Genomic DNA, 22392 nt, shown 5'->3' with positions numbered 1-22392 from the left:
GATTTAAAGGATATGCAAAGGAAATAAACTTCAAACTACTTTCCAAAAAGAAAGCATTTATAAACTAAAGAGCTTTTCTCGTTATCAGGACTGAATAAGAAGTTAGAACTGATGAAATATTTTTGGAGCGGAGTAGACCAAATTGCAGATAGCACAGAGCCTCACTAAACTCTTAGTAGAAACAAGGAACTGCAGATGCTGGTTCTCACAAAAAGACACAAAGTGCTGGAGTAACATAACTGGTCAGGCAGCAACTCTGGAAAACATGGATGGGTGATGTTTCAGGTCTGAAGGATCCCCACCAAAATGTCACCTATCCATTTGTCCAGAGATGCTGCCTGACCCCGTGTTATTCCAGCACTTGGTGGCCTTTTCCCACTAAACACTTGTGCTCTTATTAATCAGTCTTATATGAGTGAAACAACACTGCCTACAAAGGTGCTATCTTCCACTTCAGTTGTTAATCACTGGTATCTATCTACATGCTCAGTAGGCCGAAATGTTGTCTCATCATTGCACCACTCAGTGAAAATAAATTCCAAGTCCATCTTGCCAATATTCCTCCCTACGGCAACTTATTCAAAAAGAAAACCAAATCATCCAATCTGTAATTCATTGCTAGCAAGATGGGTAATCTTGTTCATAGTCCACATACCAAGGTTCAAAACAACAACTCAAAGAAGGATATCCCTGTAACCATGAAGCACTTCCATACCAGACTATTTCAACAATCAGCATGTTATTGTGGATGACTGACTACTTTATAGAATAATGTGTCGATATATCACCAAGTATTTATAACTTTGGCCTACATTACAAGATAAGATTAATTTATATTTAAATAATTCTACTTGGAAATCCGTGCACAATGTGTACAATTGAATTCAACAACGCTGTTTGCAGAGCAAACGCAAAAATAAAAGACCTCCTCATTATGAGCTTAGGGCATCCAAAGGGGCTTAATAACTGTATCTCAAGTGTCTCTCACCATTATATTTCAGCTCAGTGTATTGCACGCCACCTTTCTACTCAGTCGCTGCACAATTATCACAGTGTGCAGAGCGAAATTTAATACCTTAGCTCTCAGTAATTTTATGAAGTGCTGGACATTTCCTCAGGAAGCTTAAGAAATAGGACTACTGTTGAATCATCTTGGCATTTCAAGGCAATCAATCTGCGGGCACCTTTATAGCCAGGCAGTTCATGCCAAGCTCCGTTAACCAGCAAATCTGGTAGAAACCTCTTTCATGACTGTTCCACTGCATTAAGAGCAGACTCATTGAGCAAAAACCAAGATGCTATCCTTTATATGCCAAACATCAGTACAGTACGTGCTCATGAAAAACTGCCAAGCATCTAATAATTTAACAATTTCCCAGGATGCGTGTAAAGTGCGACTTTTAAAGCTCTTTTTTCAAAGTAATGAGCCTTATCAGAAGAGAAGGCAGTCACGGTGGTGCAGCGGTAGAGTTGCAACGAACGCAGCAACGGAGACCCGGATTCGATCCTGACTACTGGTGCTGTCTGTACGGAGTTTGTACGTTCTCCCCGTGATCTGCGCGGATTTTCTCCGGGATCTTCGGTTTCCTCCCACACTCCAAAGACAAACAGGTATGTAGGTTAATTGGTAAATTAAAAAAAAAATTGTCCCCAGTGGGTCTAGGGGGGGTGGGGGGGGGGGGGGGGGGGGGGGGGGGGGGAAATCGCTGGTCGGCACGCACCCGGTGTGCTGAAGGTCCTGTTTCCGCGCTGTATCTCTAAACTAAACTAAAAAAAGACGCACCGCCAAGGCCTGTTATTCCACAGATGACTGATACCTATCCACAATTGTGAAGACTATGGCCCTTTCGTGCAGACAGAGTCAAACAACAAACAGGCCCTTCAGCCCAACTTGTCCATGCCGACTAAGATGTCCCAACCAAGATCGTCCTGTTTTCCTTCGTTTAACCCAAAAATCTGTATGAACCTATCCACACTCAATAAGAAACAGCTTCAGAGGCTCCTCTGAATAACACAGTGGTTAAATGACGTATCCAAACGCCAAAACAATTGACTGGGAGGCACCAGTTCAAATCACACTGTGCAACTTAAATTCAAATAATTAAATAAATTTGGAATGAAAATGTAAAATCTGCAATAATAACCACAAAGATACTGCATTGTTATAAAATCCTATCCAATATTCTTCAGGGAAGGAAAACTGCTATATATTACTCTTACCCAATGACTATATATGACCCACTTTGCAGTTAGCAATTAAGTGTCCTCTGAAATGGCACCATGAAATCCAGGAGCAATAAGGAAGGGCTAACCTTGCCGGAGACGTCAACATCCTACAGTGAAAAGAAATCTTATTTCAAAGCTCTTGGCTTGTAACTTATTCAGACAGTTTTAACCAGATATGATGAGGCCTCTACATTTTCATACTTAATTCCAGGCACCTACCAGTAATTACCCTTCCTACCTAAAATTGTATCTCTTTTAATGCCTAATTAATTACACTATTGCCACGGAAAACTATCCTTCCAATTCACCTGGTCTACCCCTACACATTGTATGTACTTCAATTAACACGATAGTCCTAATTATTCCTTTGAATGTGTAAACCGTAGAGAAATGAGGTTATACACATTCAAAGGAATAATTAGGACTATTGTTTAAATAAAAAAACTATAGAATTCCACAGTGCAAAGAGATTTGGGTGCCCCAGTACATGAAACTCAAATTTGGCATGCAGATACAACAAATAGTGAGCAAGGCAAATACAATAAATACACATGGAATATTGGCCATTATCCCAAAGAAGGTAAAGTAGAAAACAAGGAAAATCTTATTACAGTTATACAGATATTAGTGAAACCACTCCTGCAGAACTACATATAGCTTTGCTTTCCTTATTTAAGGAGAGAAGTATTTTGGAGGCAGTTCAGTGAGGTGGGAGATTGCAACCTTCACGTGGTCCACCCTGTTTTCAACTAATGCGATCAACCCGACGTGCACAAATAAATAGATCAAATAGAACAAGTTGACCTACAACTTTAGGCTGTGCACGCCATACGCAAGAAGAAGAAGAAGAAGAAGAGGCAGTTCAGTGAAGATTCACGGTTGATTTCTGGAGTTGTCTCTTGACCAAGGGTTTGGGTTGGTTAGACTTCTGATCATTGGAATTAAAATATTAACAGTGAGGCTAGTCAAGGGCAAGGTCGATTCAGAAATTATTTCTCCCCGCATGGTTAAATTGCATAGTTTCAAAATGATGGGTCACCTATTTAAGATTGACTTAAGGAGAAATTTATTTTTTGAGAATTGCACAAAATTTTACCCAGCGGAGAGACATTCTTGGCAGCTGCACGCACACAGTCCCGCGCCTCATCCGCAGTCAGGATCGAACCTGGGTCCCTGGCGCCAAATCCCTGACCGTCCCATCCCCGCCTGGGGGGGCGGCCAGAGACGTCCAGACCGAAGGGACACAGGCCGGGAGCAACGGCCCCCCCGCCAGAGCGGAGAAGCATCAACCCCAGCTTAACTCCGCCTGCTGAGAATGCTTATAGCGAGTGACCTATGATCTGGGCATGCGCAGTCAGAATGCCGAACTCGCTTATAGTCAGCTGGACAATAGGTTGTCACTCTCTGTTAAGTCCTGAGTCAGAGCAGCACAGAGGCGCAGAACTGCTGCAACACAGCGCCAGAGAACCGGTTTTGATCCCGACCTTGGATGCTGTCTGTGTGGAGTTTTCACTTCCCCCTGTGACCATGCAGGTCTCTTGGTGCTCCAACTCCCCCCCACATCCAAAAGAAATGCAGTTTGGAGGTTAATTGGGCTCTGTAAAAATTACCCCAGTGCGTTGGAAGTGGGATAACATTGAATCAAAGAGTCTGTTTCCATGCTGTATGATACTATAACTCTGATCAATCGCGTGATATGACATCCATGTTGAATTAAATGTTCTTACAATGGTTTCTTATAACCATTTAAATTCCCAATCTCATTGCCATACTGACCTTGCTGTCCTGTTCCTCCTCCATTGCCAGAGTGAGGCCACATGTAAGCTGGAGGAACAACACCTCATATTCCTCTTGGGAAGCTTACAACCATATAGCATGAACATTGAATTCTCCAATTTTGTCAAGCAATCAACAAACACTCCCCCACCCCCTCTTTCCCATGCCACAAGTGGATCCGCACCCATTTATCCCACAACCCCTGCCCCAGGCTTCATATTTCATGCCTCTTTTCCCCGATTTGCTTTTGCCTTTTCATGTCTGGCTTTCGTCTAACCATTTGCCTATCAAATGCACCTCACCTCTATCCACCTATCACTTGCCTGGTATTGTCCTGTCCCCAACTCACTTCCATTTTCTCCTCCCTATTACAATCTGAAGAAGGGTCCCGACCCAAAATATTACCAAATGATGTCCTCCACAGATGCTGCCTGATCCTCAGAGTTACTCCAGCACTTTGTGTATTTTTTTATATAAACTAGCATCTGCAGCCCCTTGGGCCTATAGGAGATCATTCACCCTCCCAAAGCAGTACCATCAGTTCCATTTCTCCACCTACTGCCCTGTAATCTATTGTTTTGCACATGGACATCATCGCCCCTCCAAATCTTCAGCCTCCTCACCCTTACTACAGATAATTTATAGGAAGCAAATAGACTACCAGCAATTTTTTGGGATATGGGAGGAAACAGAAGCACCTGTGGAAAACCCATGCAGTAGCAGGGAGAATGTACAAACCACATATAAAGCAGTTAGAGCTGCTGCCTCACAGTGCCAGAGACCTGGATTTGATCCTGCCCTTGGGTGCCTTTTCTGTGGACTTTGCACATTCTCCCTGGGATCGCTTGGGTTTCCTCTGGGTGCTCCGGTTTCCTCCCATGTCCCAAAGACATGTTGGGTTTGCAGGTTAGTTGGCCTCCATAAAAATGCTGTGTGTGCGCGTGTGTAGGGAATGGACGAGTAAGTGGGTTGACATAGAATTAGTGTGAATGGGTGATCAATGGCCAGTGTGCACTTGGTGGACTGAAAGGCCTGTTTCCATGCTGCATCTTTAGAACTATAACCAAAACATCCGAGTTTTGAAACAAATGTGCATTGCCTGTCATAGTGTGGCAGCAGCAACGGTGACTGCTGTACCACTGTGCTACCAGTGTTTTGGCAAGTTTCAGTAGCTTTTTCCTTCAATTTCCCACATAATCAGCCTCCACTCGAAATTGACGTTTAGTTTAACCCATGCCATGAATAATTTATTATAAATTCAGCCAATAGAATGATGCAAAAACTGTTCTCGGTCACCTCTTTAAAGTTTACAAAATCAGTTTTCCATTTTTGCACAAATTTCAAGTAAGGAATTAGATTGAATCCCTCCCTATTCGTCAATTATCAGTCCATAGAACCATCCAAATCAACCCAAAGGGTCCTGGCCCAAACCTCGCCTATCCATTCCCTCCACAGATGCTGCCTGACTCGCTGACTTACTCCAGCACTTTGTGTTTTGCTCAAGATCCAAGCATCTGCAGTTCCTTGCATCTCTAGCTTCGATTAGTCATGATTCTAAACGTTACGATCAAGGCCCTTTGTTCTGAAGAAAAATAATTAGCTACTTCTACCTTACTTAATTTCACTGGTGTACAGTCCCTTCCAACCTCAAAAGATAACCGAGGACAAGATTTTAGCATCTGACAAGTAACATTGATCACACATTCTCCCTTGTATATAATTAAAAAATATCCTTCTCCTTCAGCAAAATCTTCAATTAACCATTTAAGAATTCATGCATTCAATAATAATAAATACCTACCAATAACATCAACTCATTGTTCTTCATTCCATTCCTACCCCTAACTACCTCAAATAGAAAATATGTTCCCATAATTTCTAAAGCCCATGTCTGCCAAGTGTTCCGGTGAACCCACGGGGCAGCACGGTGGTGCACCATAGAGTTGCTGCCTTACAGCGCTTGCAGCGCCAGAGACCTGGGTTCGAACCCGACTACGGGTGCTGGCTGTACGGAATTTGTACATTCTCCCCATAACTGCTTGTGTTTTCTCCTGATCTTCAGTTTCCTGCCACACTTCACAGATGTACAGCTGTGGAGATTAATTGGCTTGGCGTATGTGTAAAAAATTGTCCCTAGTATGTGTAGGATAGTGTTAATGTGCGGGGATGGCAGGTTGGCGCGGACCCGGTGGGCCGAAGGGCCTGTTTCCACGCCGTATCTCTAAACGAAACTAAATCTAGTTGAGCAAAGACCGACATTCCAATTTCTTTAACGTATTCTAATCACGCCAAGATTAAGGGTTATGACAAATTGCCTATGATCATTCGCCAGCACTTAGAACCAGACAAATTAGCCGTGCGGGTCTTCACACCGTTTAACTATTATGCAGGCACAACATTGTTCTGTTCTAGAAATACATCCTAATGTTATATTTGCTTCTCTGTGGTATTGCCACACTGCCCATCTGCATTCATTGTTTAATTTATCATGACCTGAAGTGCCTCACTTCTGCCCTGCAGCCAGTAATGGGTATCCCTGCACTTGTCGACACATGCCTGGAATTATTTCGGCTAAAACACATCAGATTATAGTTATCCACACCAAAGGACTTCTGCATTTCATTCAGCACGATGCTTTCTGTAGCCTGTTAAAAGCATTCGTCTTTATTGCTACTCAGGAATGCTTTGCCAATGTAATCCAAAATTCATTGATGACGTTTCATGTAACGCCTCAAACAAACCTGCATATATAATTGCAGCTGGAGTTGACAAATTCCTTCACATAATTTGAGCCGAAACAGCACGGAAATCAAAAGAAAACGGCATCAACTGCAATTACGCAGCTGAACGAACATCAACTGAAACATTTCAACTATTCCTCGCTTCAGAAAATGGTTTTTAAATAGAACAAACGAATAGTTAAAAAAAAAAAAAAAAAAAAAGAAAAACAGGGCTTGAGGTTCAGAGGACGTCATCCAAACCCGGAGGTTGGATTACAGTCTTGAATCATTCCTTTCTATTTATAATTATACTGCAGATTTCCGCTCAGCTCATCTGATCAGCAAATCCTTGTTTCTTGATCATGGTCTGATGTGGACACATTTGGACACATTTTCTCATTCGTTTCCTTTTAAGTTTTCTTTTGAGTAAGGTACCACAAATTCCTTTCAAAACTGCAATTGTCAAAAAAGGAGAAACATAAACCACAACAATTTTATTTTAAAGGGTAGGAAATGTAATTTAAGGTGTGCATTGACATTCTTCTCAGCCATGATGAGCGTTCACAGCCAAGACGAGTTTCATTGTTACCCAACCAGCAATTAACTGTAGTTCCTATTAAAAGAGTCACTCATAAAATCCACATTGAATTTTCACATAACCTAGAGTTGCGTCCCACAGGGATGAAAATGTAGCGTTAAGTTTACTACTTCAACCAAACAGCGCTTTTTTAAAAAGATTAAAAAAAAAATAATTGACAGTAATATTCCACATTGCATGACCAGTTAGCTTTGTGAGAATTTTAACAGTTGAGTTCATGAACCCTTTCTTGTTTGATACGGTAGCTTGGAGGGAAATGGATAATCTGCCGTAAAGGATGCCAGAGTTAAGACAAGTATGATTCCAAGTCATCCTGGAGACAGAAGGCTTCCGACCCAAAACGTCATCTATTCTTTTTATCCAAAGATGCTGCCTGATCCGCTGAGTTACTCCAACATTTTGTGTCCATCTCCAGTATAAACCAGCATCTGCAGTTCCTTCATCCACATTGATTGCAAGTAGTTTCAGGTACATAATTTGGATACTTCCTCCAAACTATGAATACAATTTCTAATTCAAGTATCATTTCAACATTTGAAGAAACCCAGGACTCCAAACGCAAGCGAGAAGTAAATTCTCCAGTGGCTCAGTTTGCAAAAGTCGAGACAAGAGTGGTTTTTTTTGTCATATGCATCAGGACCAGAACAATGAAATTCGTACATGCTGTAGCTTTATAGGCACGTGAAGTGCAACTCCAACAATATACAGTGCCCTCCATGTTTGGGACAAAGACCCATCATTTATTTATTTGCCTATGTACTCCACAATTTGAGATTTGTAATAGGAAAAAAAAAAATAAAAAATAAAAATCACATGTGGTTAAAGTGCACATTGTCAGATTTTAATAAAGGCCATTTTTCATGCAGGTATAAGAGAGCTCTCAGCACCTAGTCTTTCCTCCAGTTTTTCCATCACCTTTGGAAACTTTTATTGCTGTTTATCATAAGGACCAAAGTCGTGCCGATGAAAGTCAATGAAGCCATTATGAGACCGAGAAACAATAATAACTGTTAGAGAAATCAGCCAAACCTTAGGTTTACCAAAATCAATTGTTTGGATCATCATTAAGAAGAAAGAGAGCACGGGTGAACTTACTAATCGCAAAGGGACTAGCAGGCCAAGGAAGACCTCCACAGCTGATGACAGAAGAATTCGCTCTATAATAAAGAAAAACCCCTGAACACCTGTCTGACAGATCAGAAACACTCTTCAGGAGTCAGGTGTGAATTTGTCAATGACCACTGTCTGCATGAACAGAAATACAGAGGCTACACTGCAAGATGCAAACCACTGGTTCGCCACAAAAATAGGATGGCCCGGTTACAGTTTGCTAAGAAGTACTGAAAAGAGAAACCACAGTTCTGCAAAAAGGTCTCGTGGACAAATGAGACAAAGATTAACATATCAGAGTGATGGCAAGAGCAGAATATGGAGGAGAGAAGGGAATTCCCTAGGTCCAAAACAAACCACCTCATCTGTGAAACACGCTGGTGGGGGTGTTATGGCCTGGGTATGTTTGGCTGCTGAAGGTACTTACTTACTTATCTTTAATGATGACACAACTGCTAATGATAGTAGCATAACGAATTCTGAAGTGTATAGACACATCCTATCTGCTCAAGTTCAAACAAATGCCTCAAAACTCATTGGCTGGTGGTACATTCTACAGCAAGACAATGATCCCAAACATACTGGTAAAGCAACAAAGGAGTTTTTCAAAGCTAAAAAATTGTCAATTCTTGAGTGGCCAAGTCAATCACCTGATCAGAACCCAATTGAGCATGTCTTTTATATGCTGATGAGAAAACTGAAGGGGACTAGCCCCCCAAACAAGCATAAGCTAAAGATGTCTGCAATACAGGCCTGGCAGAGCATTGCCAGAGAAGATACCCAACAACTGATGATGTCTTGAATCGCAGACTTCAAGCAGTCATTGCATGCAAAGGATATGCAACAAAATACTAAACATGACTACTTTCATTTACATGACATTGCTGTGTCCCAAATATTATGCTGCCCTGAAATGGGGGGGGGGGGGGGGGGGGGGGGGGGGGGGGGGGAGGACTAGAGGACTATGTAGAAATACTGCTGTAATTTCCATACGGTGAAACCAAAATGTATAAAAATTTAGTAAAATCTGACAATGTGCACTTTAACCACATGTGATTTTTTTTTCTATTGCAAATCTCAAATTGTGGAGTACAGAGGCAAATAAATAATGGGTCTTTGTCCCAAACATTATGGAGGGCACCGTATATTGTTGGAGCTGCTCTTCACGTGCCTATAAAGCTACAGCATGTACGAATTTCATTGTTCTGGTCCCGATGCATATGACAAAAACACTCTTGTCTCGACTTTTGCACCAAGTAGTTCAATGCTGATGTAGGCTTGTGCAGGTTGGTTCAAGAGCCTGATATCCGATGGGAAGAAGCCGTTCTTGAACCTGGAGGCAATGGTCCTCAAGCTCCTCTACCTTCTTTCCAATGACAGCAGCGAGATGAGTATGACATGGTGTGGGTCTTTGAAGATGTTAGCTGCCTTCTTGAGGCAGTGCTTCCCATCGATCCCTTCAACAGTGGAGAGGTTGATATGCGTGATGCACTAGGCAAATACGTCCACCATTTTCCACAGCCTGCACCGTTGCTGGATATTTGAAATACTGAACCAGGCTGAGATGCATGCTCTCCATGTGCATCTGTAGATGTTCGATGGAGTATTCAGCAACATGCTAAATCTGCTTAAACTTCTGCATATAATTTTACAGATCTGAACTCCGAAGTTCAACTAAGTGGGTACAAGAGGCAGGTATTAGATCTGATTATATTAGCTTATTGGCATATACAGCAGGGTGCAATTAAATTTCTTGTTCACATGAAGCTTGTCGTGTACAATATACATACAGTAATGATACGTACAACTAGTGCAAAACTACCGAATGGTGCGAGTTTGCAGTACAAAATACAGTTAGTGCACAACATTAGTATTTGAATGAGAGCTGCAAATGCCATTGCATTTTAGGCTGAGGAGGGGTGCTGGAAGATGGAATTAGTATAGACAGACATTTTGTGTCCAGCAAAAACAATGAACTGAAGGCGTTGTTTCTGTACTTTATGCCTCTCGAACCCCAATTCATGAACTGTGGCCATACATGTCCAGGTACAGTAGGTATATTGATCACCCCAGAATAGAAATGCAAAAACAGCCAAGATTCCTGCATAGGAAGCAACTGCAGATGTTGGTTTACACCAAAGATAGACACAAAATGCTGGAGTAACTCAGCGGATCAGGCAGCATCTCCAGAGAAAAGGAATAGGTGACGTTTTGGGTTGAGACCCTTCTTCAGACTGCCAGGTTTGCAGCCAAAATTCCTGCTGTTGACAGCCTATGACACATTGAAAATTAGAACCTGTAGATAAACAGCTTTACATAGATCTACAAGTAAACCTATTCCAACTACAGCTAGCCATGTCATTGTGTGACAATTTAAACACAAATGGTTCTTCAGAAGGAGGATTAGTACGGGGCTTCCCAACTTTTAGTCATCGAGGTAAAAGATATTTTACTATCGGCTACTTAAAGTCCTCTACAATTACAAACACAATTACTTACAGTTGACCTGTTAAAATGACCAAATCACTGGTTTATTATTGCCACGTGTCACAGATGGTAAAAAGCTTTTGTTTGCATGCTATCCAGTAAAATCAGATCAGACAATAGATGAATACCATCAAGACACACACAAGTACAACAGGTTGAGCAAAGAGAACAACACCGGGATGCAGAATAGAATTTTAACAGCATTGTTGCAACCGTTGCAGCGAGAAATCCCAATCTCTGCAAAGAGGTAGGATGGAAGATTGGGAGAACATCCTGGCCCATGAGGAGGATTGTTCAGTAGACTGATAAGAGAGGAAGCTACGGCCCATGAATCTGGTATATGTACTTTCAAGTTTTTGCAACGTCTGCCTGAAAGCAGAGGGGAGAAGGAATGACCAGGGTTAAAATGGTCACTGATTGTGTTGGCTCTGTGGCGGGGAGGATAGCCTGTGACAAGGCAACATCTCTGCAATGTCTTGCAGACATGGGCAGAGGTGTTCCCAAAACAAACTGTAATGCAACCCAATAGTTTGCACTCAATGGTGCATCTGCAGAAGTTAACAAGAGTTGCTGGGAGACATGTGGAACTTCTTTCGTCTCCTAAGGAAGTAGAGGGGGTTGGTGTATGTTTTTGGTCATAGTTTCAATGTGGTTGGTCCAGGCCAAATTGTTGGTGATATTTATGCCTGGAAATTTGAAGTTCTCGTCCATATCCACCTCAGCACTATTGATACAAGCTGAGGCGTGTACTCCAACTTGCTTCCTGATGTCGAACGACCAGCTCCTTAATTTTGCTGACATTGGAGCAAGAGGCTGTTGTCTTGACACCATGTTACTAAGCTCTCTCTCTCCTTCCTGTACTCCATCTCGTCATTCTTCCAAGATCCAGCCCCTTACAGTGGCATCATCTGCAAACTTGTGGATGGAGTTGGAGCAAAATTTGGACACAAGGGTATAGGGAATATACACTTCAAACTGCAACTCTCCTTTAACACAAACCCCTCTGCATATTAGTTTAGTGCAAATACCAGGGAGGGGGGGGGGGGATAAAATATATATATTTATTTTTAAAGCACCATATCGTGTATATAGAGAAACAACAGGTCATATGTAGGAAAAACGCACTCCTCTCTACCACAGCAAGAGATAAACGGTTTTCAGTATAATCAAAGAGAGACACAAAAAGGGGACAGGAAGCATCTCTGGACAGAAGGAATGGGTGATGATTCGGGTCAATAACTTTCTTCAGACTAAGAGTCAGGGGAGAGGGAGACACAGAGAAAAGGAAGAGTAAAGTGTAAAAACAAGTCATCAAAAGAGATGAGGTTCGAGGAAAATGTAGAATAGATCATTGTTAGCTAGGAAAAGGTGACAACAAAGCAAACAAAGATAAAATATAATTGAGGACAGTCAGACTGGTTGGAGAAATGGGAAGGGGGAGGAATGGAGAGGGGGGGTAAACAACAGTAACTTGAAGTTAGAGAAGTCAATATTCATAGCGCTGAGGTGTAAGATGCCCAAGCGAAATATGAGGTGGTTTCTCCAAATTGCGCTGGGCCTCACTTGGACAATATAATCATAAGTCTAAATTCACAATTTGTCACTGTAGGGAGAAGAACCAACACCATATTACAATGAAATTTTGGACTCCAATCAAAGAACTACAATACACATTTTTAAACAGAAAAGCTACACTCAAAAAAGACACGTCTGCAATTTACTCTCATGCAATTCTCAGCTCAACTAGATAGTTTTCCTCAATTATCTAGTGATCATCGTCAGTAAGGTCCAACCAACAACATAAAACTGTGGAAGTAGATTCCAGTGCAATGTACTGACAATGTCACATTTCAGAAAAATGGCTGCTCCTCATCTAAAAACGGATGCATGGTGTATTCCCAGGATTAAGTCACAGTATTCCCAATGTTCGAGTGCATAGACATGACTAAATTCAGGGAAGAATGTAAGCCATTACGTACCAGAGAGGACAGGGCAGTGGCCGAAAAAGAACTGAACTGATTCTCAACCCACTGTTGGCAAGTATAAGAATTTATTTTTTTAATGTTTATATATAATAAAAAGGAACTGCAGATGCTAGTTTATGCCAAATGTTGAAGTAGTTTGTCACTTCCAAGTAACAAAATGTTTACTGGCTTTTGCGATTCACCATTATTAATACAATAATCAATAGTTTTGCCGGTCTCATCAGCCACAATTTTTCGATGTTCAAGTTGTAAATTAAGTACGATCTTGTTCATGAGGTAGAAGGGGAAAATATTTATTTCAGGGAAAAATAGAAATCCACAGTAATCATAATAGGCCACAAATTTAATAAGATATTCTTACTCATCTACATCAATTACAAGCTGCAAATGCTAAAGTGACTTACAAAATACCTTCCCATGGACCTGCAATAGTAAAATTAATATTTACCAAATTACTAAGATGACAAATTTCAAACAATATCTGTCACCAAGAAAGATAAACTGCAAGAGCATGGAGGCTGACCATAATCCACAAGCTGCAGTTTAGACACAGTTTCTAATTAGCAGATTCCAAGTGCAAGACGACAAAAATCAAATTCAATTCCCGCTAATTAAAAGTTGTCAACAAACATAGCAAATATCTATCGACAGACTTCTCCAGAAGGAAGGGGGGGGGGGGAAAGAAGAAAAAAAAGGTATGAATCCCTAAAAGCATAATAAAGTTTTGCTCATCTTCTTTTTATCTACCTACTCCACCTCCCTGCACCAGTGAATCATCACCTCACCCACGCAACCACCTACCCACATCCCCCTCCCTAACTTTAGGCCAATTCTTTGGTCTCCTTCTTGCTAGGTTAAAATTAGATGGATGCTGCCCAAGACATAAACCATGATCCATCAGCAAGTCTTAATAGCAAAGGAAAAGATGCAAAATAGCAGTCCAGTCCAATAATATCAACAACCTTTTATCTTTTTGCTTTTCTATTATGAAAATACTCCATAGTGTTTAGAGTTTCTGCTCTTACCAAGAGTATATTTGCACCATATGATACCAAAATCCAGCAAGCAGTTGGTCTAACATATCCAGTGCAACTTTAACCGAGCAGAATACGTTTATTGGCCAAGTATGTACACATACAAGGAATTTGCCTTGGTGCTCCGCTCGCAAGTAACAGCACGACATACAGTAAACCATTAAGAATAAAACATAAATCATTATGAATAAAACATAGTTTAAACATGTTAATGGAATAAAATACCAGAGCAAAAGGAGGCTACAGACTTTTGATTATTAAGTAGAGCTACTGCTCATGGAAAAAAGCTGTTTTTATGTTTGGCAGTGGCGACTTTGACGGTCCGGAGTCGCCTTCCAGAGGGAAGTGATTCAAAGAGTTTGTGGCCAGGGTGAGAGGGGTCAGAGATGATCTTACCCGGTTGCTTCCTGGCCCTTGCAGTGTACAGTTCGTCAATGGGGGGGGGGGGGGGGGGGGGGGGATTGCAGCCAACAACCTTCTCAGCTGATCGAACGATTCGCTGCAGCCTCCGGTTGTCGTGCTTGGTGGCTGAGTCAAACTAGACCATGATGGAGAAGGTGCGGACAGACTCTACAATGGCATGATAGAATTGGGCCATCATTGCCTGTGGCAATTGTGTCTCCTCAGCTGCCGCAGGAAGTACATCCTCTGTTGGGCCTTCTTCGGTCTGAAGGAGGGATCGACCCGAAACGTTACCTATTCCTTTTCTCCAGAGATGTTGCATGACCCGCTGAGTTACTCCAGCTTTTTGTGTCAATCGTCGGTTTAAACCAGCGTCTGCAGTTCCTTCCGACACAAGTAGATGTTCCTTGAATTTTACCTGTCCTTTATATCACACATGGCTTCAATGTAATTTCTCCCAACTGAGATCATTGAGACACAGGTGGAAATTCCAATGTGTTATAATTTTCTATTACAGTACATCTGCAGTTCTGCGTAACTATAAAAATCTAACAAGATTTGAATCAGCTGCAAATTGAAAATTTCTCACTTGGTAGGGGATGGGGAGACAACTGGAGCTTGTTAAATACAATCCCTCTTGACACATGGAACCCAGAGGGAAAATGAGGACTGTGCAGTTACGACCACATTTGTGAGCACAACTAGAGCCAAGAAATTACTTGTTGCAAATGAATGCAGATTGAACATATGTAGCAACTTCTGAAGAAAACATTTATTCCACCTCGTGCAGTATAGCATTGGTAATACTACTGGGAAAAATTACACTACTTGCAACATTTAAGAAAATAACCTTAATTTTGCAAGTCCTCACAATGATGTTAAAATAATGAACCAACATATTTATGGCAAATCTCAATCACTATGGAAATAACATGCTTTGGGTGGGATTTAGGAATACCAAGCTGTACTAGTGATGATTGTGGAAAATTATATCATACTGTGTACAAAAACAAATATATATATATTGCTCTATATTTTACAGGTAAACTATTAATTTACCCTGGTTTCACCCTAATATTACTGGTTCGTACCAGCACTAAAGGCTTGATGCAGAGACGGGGCAGAGATGAGACAAGAGTAACACCCTTTGATATCCAGGCTGCACTTAATCCACTGACTGGCAGAAACCCATAGTAAAACCAAAGTCAATAATGATCAAAAGGAAAACATTCCAATTGCTTGAATTAGAAAAAAAGGAACTGCAGATGCAGGGTTACCAAGGAAAGACACAAAAACTGGAGTAATTCACGTCTCCGGTAGTAACCCCCGAGTACATGGATGGCTGACAATATCGGTTGGATTGCTTCTTCAGACTGATGGAATTGCACCTGACACAAAGAAAAATGGATGTGGTTGTTGGAGGTTAGTTACATCAGCACCAGGACGCCCAATGATTTTAAATTGCTAAAATGATTTGCCTCCATCAAGATGTTCACTGAATCTGCACAATGTTCAGTTCCATTGACAATCTGTAAATCCAGCCTACTATGCCTGTGTCCACCAAGACAAGAACATCATTCAGACATGGACTACCGGGGACAAGGAACATTCACACCTCAAAAAGAGGATGATATTTTGGGTTTCACTTTTTACCTACCGCACAGCCAACAATGGACCATTGTGGACACCACCTTTCCTTGATCATCGTTGCTTTTTGCATATCTTTCATTCATTTGTTACATGTACCTTCTATATCTCTGCTTTCCCTTCTCAGTGTGAAGCAGGGTCTGGACCCAAAATGTCGCCTATTCCTTTTGTCCAGAGATGCTGCCTGACCCACTGAATTACTACAGCTTTTTGTGTCTAGCTTTGATATTCAATTGCATTTCCAATAAGTCCATCACCACCACCATCCCTGAGGTTACAATTGATCCAAAGCAACAGCGGACCAGAAATACTGTGACTCCAAGAGCTGTTTCAGAGGCTAGATTTAGAGCAAATGAATACTCTCATGAACTACTACACGTGTACAGTAGAGAGCACATTGACTGGTCACACACAGCGTGGTTCGGCAACTCAAACGACCAGGAGATGGTGAACACTGCTCAGTCCATCACAAGTTCTGACCTCCCCAACGTTGAAGGGATCTACGAGAGTCGCTTCCCCAAAAAGGCATTCAGCATTTATATATAATTTGTATATATAAATATTGAACTTTTTTTTTTGCTGTTTATTATGGGTATCAGAGTACAACGTTTACATATTGGAAGCTGCTGCAAGTAAGAATTTTATTATTCCTTGTCAGGACATATGACAATAAAACACTTTTGACGCAAGGTTTGCAACTACAACTGAATCATCGCATGACACTCCAACATCTTTACAGCATCTACAAGTAAAAGTGGGGAGCTTCATGGAATACCACGCTCCCCCAGACCGATCAACCCCCAGACCCCCCCGGATGTGCGTGAGTGAGTGCAACACCAACATTAAAGCAGCTCGACAACAATCTAGGAAAAGCAGCTACTTCCTCCATCTCTACAATCCCAACTTTGGAGTTGGGAGGATGGAGACAGGCAGGGGGCAGTGAAGAAACAAGTCAATGATGTTTCCATTTACAAAATCAGCAATTATTTTGTTGCTGGATATTTATAATCAAGACACCCTTCAACAACTATTCCATTTACAAAAATAATATGAAAAGTACTATTAACAAAATGCACTGCAGTTATTTATTTAAGTTATTTTGACAGTGTTGCCAAACTACAAAATTCAACCTCTGCCACCAACAAGGTCGGCATGTGCATGTGAACACCACTACTTGCAGGTTACCTTCTAAAACACAAACCATCCTGACATAGAAACATATCACCATTAATAATCTGTGGCAATCCACAACCAACAACATTGGGCGGCACTGCAACGCAGCAGCAGAATAGATGCCTTACAGCACAAGAGACCCAGTTCAATCCTGACTACGGGAGCTAACTGCACGGAGTTTGTACGTTCTCCCCGCGAATGCATGGTTTTCCTCTAGGTTGTTTGGTTTCCTCCCACATTCCAGACAAGCAGGTTTTGTAGATTGTTTAAGAAGGAACTGCAGATGCTGGAAAATCGAAGGTAGACAAAAGTGCTGGAGAAACCCAGCGGGTGCAGCAGCATCTATGGAGCGATGGAAATAGGCAACGTTTCGGGCCGAAACCCTTCTTCAGACTTGTAGATTAATTGATTCTGTAAATTGTCCCTCGGGTGTAGGATAGACTTAGTGTACGGGGGATCTTTGGTCGGCGTAGACTCATTGGGCTGAAGGGCCTATTTCCACACAGTATCTCTAAACTAAACTAAACTAAACAGGGTGCGTTTCTTCATTGGAAAGACGGTAAAATTGTTTCCTTGCTTGATATTAGCCCATTAAATTCAGCTCTTCACCACTATAATGGCTATTTCTGTTGCAACCAAAACTAGTTATATTCAAAGCTATTCAGCCTCAGAGGCATCAGAATCGTGTAGACACAAGGAACTGCAGTTGCTGGAACCTTGAGCAATACACAAAGTATTGGTGGAACTCAGCAAGGTCGGGGTAACATCTACGGCCAAAATGGACAATGTTTTGGGTTGGGCCAGACTCAGAATTTTACAACTGTGCAACTATTTATCAAATAAGAATAAATTAATTATATTTAGTGTACTAACAACGCAGGAATATTTAATACTTGACCGATTGAAACAGTGAATAATTGTGTCGAAAAAAGAATTTGCAAATGCTGGTTTACACAAAAGGGCACAAAGCGCTGGAGTAACTCAGTAGATCTCAAGAATGTGGATAGGTGACGTTTCGAGTCGGATCCTTCTTCAGAGACAGTGCATTTTTTTTACTGCAGTTATTCAGACAAATGTTTTAGCAATAAATTATTTTTGCAAAACTTTTGATGTGAATCCAGCACTCCGAGGAAATGTATAGAACTGGAGAAAGATGCAAGTCACGTCAAACTTTGTTGTGAAATAAAACTTGTCCAATTATCGTCTGCAGAAGTAATATGGAATAACTAGACAATTACAGTTTTAACAGAAGGGATTAAATGAAATTGAAAAATTGATCTCTGCAATCCCAGCTCACAGGCTGGGAAGGAAGTGGATAGGCTCTAGAGTAAACAAATCAAAGACGTTTTTGTTTAGAAAATCAGCAACTGTCTAGTTGCAGGGTATTTATAATCTTGATGCCCTTCAACAACTAATTGTTTGCAAACAGAATAAAAAAAACATAGGAAAACACCATCTATTTTAAAACATTTCAGGATATTGAGATACACTGAACCATATCAACTAATTCTAGTGGTGCAGTGTTAGAGTTGCTGCCTTACAGTGCCAGAGAACTAGGTCCGATGCTGACGAGGAGTGCTATCTGAGTGGGGTTTGTATGTGTGTTTTCTCCAGGTGCTCCGTTTTCTCCAGGTGCTTCCTCCCACACTCCAAAGACGTGCAGGTTTGTAGGTTAATTGACTTCTGAAATTGTCCCTAGTATGGGTGCTCATTGGTCGGCGCTGACTCAGAAAGCTATAACGGCCTGTTTCCACGCTGTAACTCTTTAAACAATAAATTCTTCTAATGCCTTTTCTTTTAAATGACATTGGTCAAGAGAAGTACTGGCCAGTGCACAGAGAGAATGGACTTCTGTTTTTTAGAGCAGTGTTGGGGTATGCTTCACATCCACCAAGAGGGGAGATAGAAGACCATTAAACTACATCACCAGAAAGAGAGTGGCACTGACACTAACTCTCCCATGATAATTAGCTTGTGGTGTGTTCTTATTTCTCGAAAGGGGCTTGAACCCATGAGCTGCTGATTCAACAGCAAAGATGCTGTCATAGTGATGCAGCAGTTAGTGCAATTCCTTGATAGCTACAGGGACCCAGGTTAGATGCTACATTTATAATGTTGTCATCATCTCCTTGTGATTACATGGGTTTTCGCCAATGCTCCAGTTTCTTCGTACATCCCAAATATGCAAGGGTAGATTAACTGGCTACTGTAAATTAACCCCAAGTGGTGAAAGAATGAAAGGAGAATTGATAACATGCAAGAGGATAATTTGTACAGATGCCTGGAAATGAGGGAGAAATAGCACAATAGAGCTGCTACCTCACAGAATTATGTATTTAATATTTCAGAATGGTTTCCATCAATTAATGACATCTAAGATTAAGTTTCTTGAGGGGGAAAATGGTTTACTATAAACATGGAATGTTATGAATGTAAAAAATGTTTTACACTCAAGATATTACCAGCAATAAATTTCGGCCATTTACAAATAGATGTTATTTAAAAGACAATTGTCCGTACTTTCAGCCACGGTTTCTTGAAAAATGTGAAAGAATATGACAAGGATATCAACAATCCTATCAACCTCCGTTCAGCACATCACCCAAGCAGTCTAACAACATTAGCTAAGAAAAGTGTCATGAAAATGGGTTCCAAAAAACACCTTTCACAAACGGTGATTGCAACAGTTGGTCAAACTTCATCATTGAGGAATAAGTAACTGTTCACAACATCAGACACATGGAATCTGTACCCAATGTAGTAGATGTCATGATCTCTCTCAAGATGATCCTATGATCTCTGTCAAGATCGTAAGATCATAAGTGTTAGGAGCAAAATTAGGCCATTCGGCCTATTAACTCCATCATTCAATCATGGCTGATCTATCTCTCCCTCCAAACCCCATTTTCCTGCCTTCTCCCCATAACCCCTGACACCTCAAGAACGATTAATAAACAACGGCCTCATGCAACAATACCTTCAGGTAAAATATTTGCAAAAACAAGCGTTAAAGTTTCCTTTCTAAAACATCTACAATATTATTCCTAACTTTTGATAAATGAATCTAAAAGGATACATTGAAACTTTACCAGAAAATTGGCCGCCACAGTTAAAAACACCCTTAGCCTGCTTATGATGTTATCTGTAAACTCAAGAACTTGTCATAAAATGAACATTTTAATCTCATTTAAACTCAAAAGCAACTGGCAATTTATAAAATGTGCACATAAAATCTAGACGTTTAAAAAAAAAATCTGTAGATAGTTCCATCCCCAGTTGGATTCAGGTGAGATATCAACAGACTTTCAGTTATTTAAAAAAAAGACAAATGTATCTGTTTAAATGACTCCAAAATATTTGATTTTTTTCAAGGAGAAAGATAAAATCTGACGTTTCTACATAGTTGGTGCAAAGCTGCAAAACAACCGCAAAAGGAGACTCAAATGTATACACAGATTTCGCTCAACCTAACTCGTATTTCTGCACCAGCGTTATAAAGAAAATGTACCAGCTGTCCCATCCACAAAACTGGCCTAGGACCCATATCAAAATAGTCACCATTGCAAATACCGTGAGTATCTATTTACAGTCCATTGAAGTTAGCAATAACCAATAACAAATTTTACTTTTTACTGTGTGCATTCTACAACAAACAAATGAAATGGACATGAAACTTATGAATCCGCAGGAACAATGTTGGTTATATGTGGCAGTTGATCAACAAAGTGCAAATTCTACATTTAAGTTTGATGAAGTAGGAAGTACTCAAATATCCTTAATCAATGGCTTTCAATTAGGGATGTCCAAGCCCACAGTGAAACGTTGATCAGCTTGTATGCAAAATCATCCATAATCTTGAGCTGTCCGGGTGTAAAAGCTGAACACTGAAGCAGAGAACGGGTGGGGAATCAAAGAACGTAATGCACATAGATGCATGCAATGATTTTTGAATCTTGTTGTCAGGATAAACGGGAAGCACACTGGCTCCTAAATAAACTACAAAACAACCTTAACGTCATCTCTACACAAAAAATAACGTTGCATACAATAATTGAATTGATCCGGATGGAACGGAACTATGTTTAAGATGAAGCGAAACACAAGTTTAAAACCAGTGGGGGTGCAGGGGTTGATAAACACATATGAATCGTGCAGGAATCAACGGGAGAAGGTGGTGGGGAGGTGGTGCGATGCTCAGAGAGTTGGAAGAGGACTGCTCAGACCTTCATGTTGGCTTTATTTTTGCGATAAAACAAGTGGGATTAGCAATAATAATAAATCGAGGGGGGAAGGGGGGGGGGGGTTGGAAAAAACACCCAGCTGCTGGTGCCTGAATTGCCGAGAGCCAGCCCTGGAGTACACAGAGGAGGGCCAGGCCTGGCGCCACAGAAAAGCCACCCACCCCCAGAAAGCAGAAACAAGCGGACACCTCAGAAAACACTCAACCCGCGCTCGTTGCGAGAGAGAATAAGAGGAAAGGGATGCAAGTCATTCCAAACAACCCTGGGCTTGGTGGGGGGAATAAAGGCAATTAGTGCACACATCTAGCACACCTCCAACAATGTAAGATCAGTCTTACCTGCTCATCGAAACGCGTTATGACGGCTTGAACCCATTCCACCGGTTTATGAGCCGCCATGCCCCCGGACAACTCCTCCTCCTCCCCCTCTCCCCCCCCCCCCCCCCCCCCCGCTCTCCTCAGGGTGAACCAGTAGATTGCTGCTCTTTTTGTTCAAACCCCCCCGCCGCCCCGTCCTATGTTTTGTTGTGAACCCCCCCCCCCCCTCCCCCTCCCCTCCCTCCCCCCCCCGGTCCCTCACTGTCACTTCGCTTGCTCTCCCTCCCCCTCAAGCCTCTCTCCACATTCACCAGGGCACGGCGGCCATGACACTAACCGGAAGTGTCTCCCCCCCCCCCCCCCCCCCTCGCTCGCCGCCCCCGCGCGCGCTCCCGTTGGCTCCCATGGTCGCGCCTCGCGCATGCGCACCCGCGCCGCCGTTCATTAACAAAAAAGTACGGCCACTGACGTCACCGCTCGCCGAACCCCGCCCCCCTCTTCTCCCTCCCACCACGCGCATGCGCCCCGGCGCTCGGAAGCTTCTTCAATGGGGATAGGATTTCTGGTTTGCAAAGTAAAAAGCGGCCAATTTGTTGCAATTGTCTTCTGTTTTCTACACGTGTACATTTGATAGTGGTAAACAGTTTTATTTTTTATTTCTATTTAACTCTGAGAT

The 22392-nt window shown here is 41.7% G+C and overlaps 1 protein-coding gene across 1 annotated transcript in view; it reads right to left on the bottom strand.

The window, feature by feature from the left end:
- Positions 1 to 21894, bottom strand: part of nf1a (neurofibromin 1a) — a 305820-nt gene extending 283926 nt beyond the window's left edge. Inside the window, exon 1 of the mRNA XM_055657600.1 lies at positions 21738 to 21894. Coding sequence (XP_055513575.1) covers positions 21738 to 21797 — 60 coding nt within the window. The 5' untranslated portion in view covers positions 21798 to 21894. The remainder of the gene's footprint in view (positions 1 to 21737) is intronic.
- Between the last annotated feature and the right edge of the window lie 498 nt (positions 21895 to 22392).

The sequence above is a fragment of the Leucoraja erinacea genome, chromosome 28, assembly GCF_028641065.1.
Source record: "Leucoraja erinacea ecotype New England chromosome 28, Leri_hhj_1, whole genome shotgun sequence".
Taxonomy (NCBI): Eukaryota; Metazoa; Chordata; class Chondrichthyes; order Rajiformes; family Rajidae; genus Leucoraja; species Leucoraja erinaceus.
Note: the sequence above shows the minus strand (reverse complement) of the source record. Positions and strands in the feature narration are given on the sequence as shown.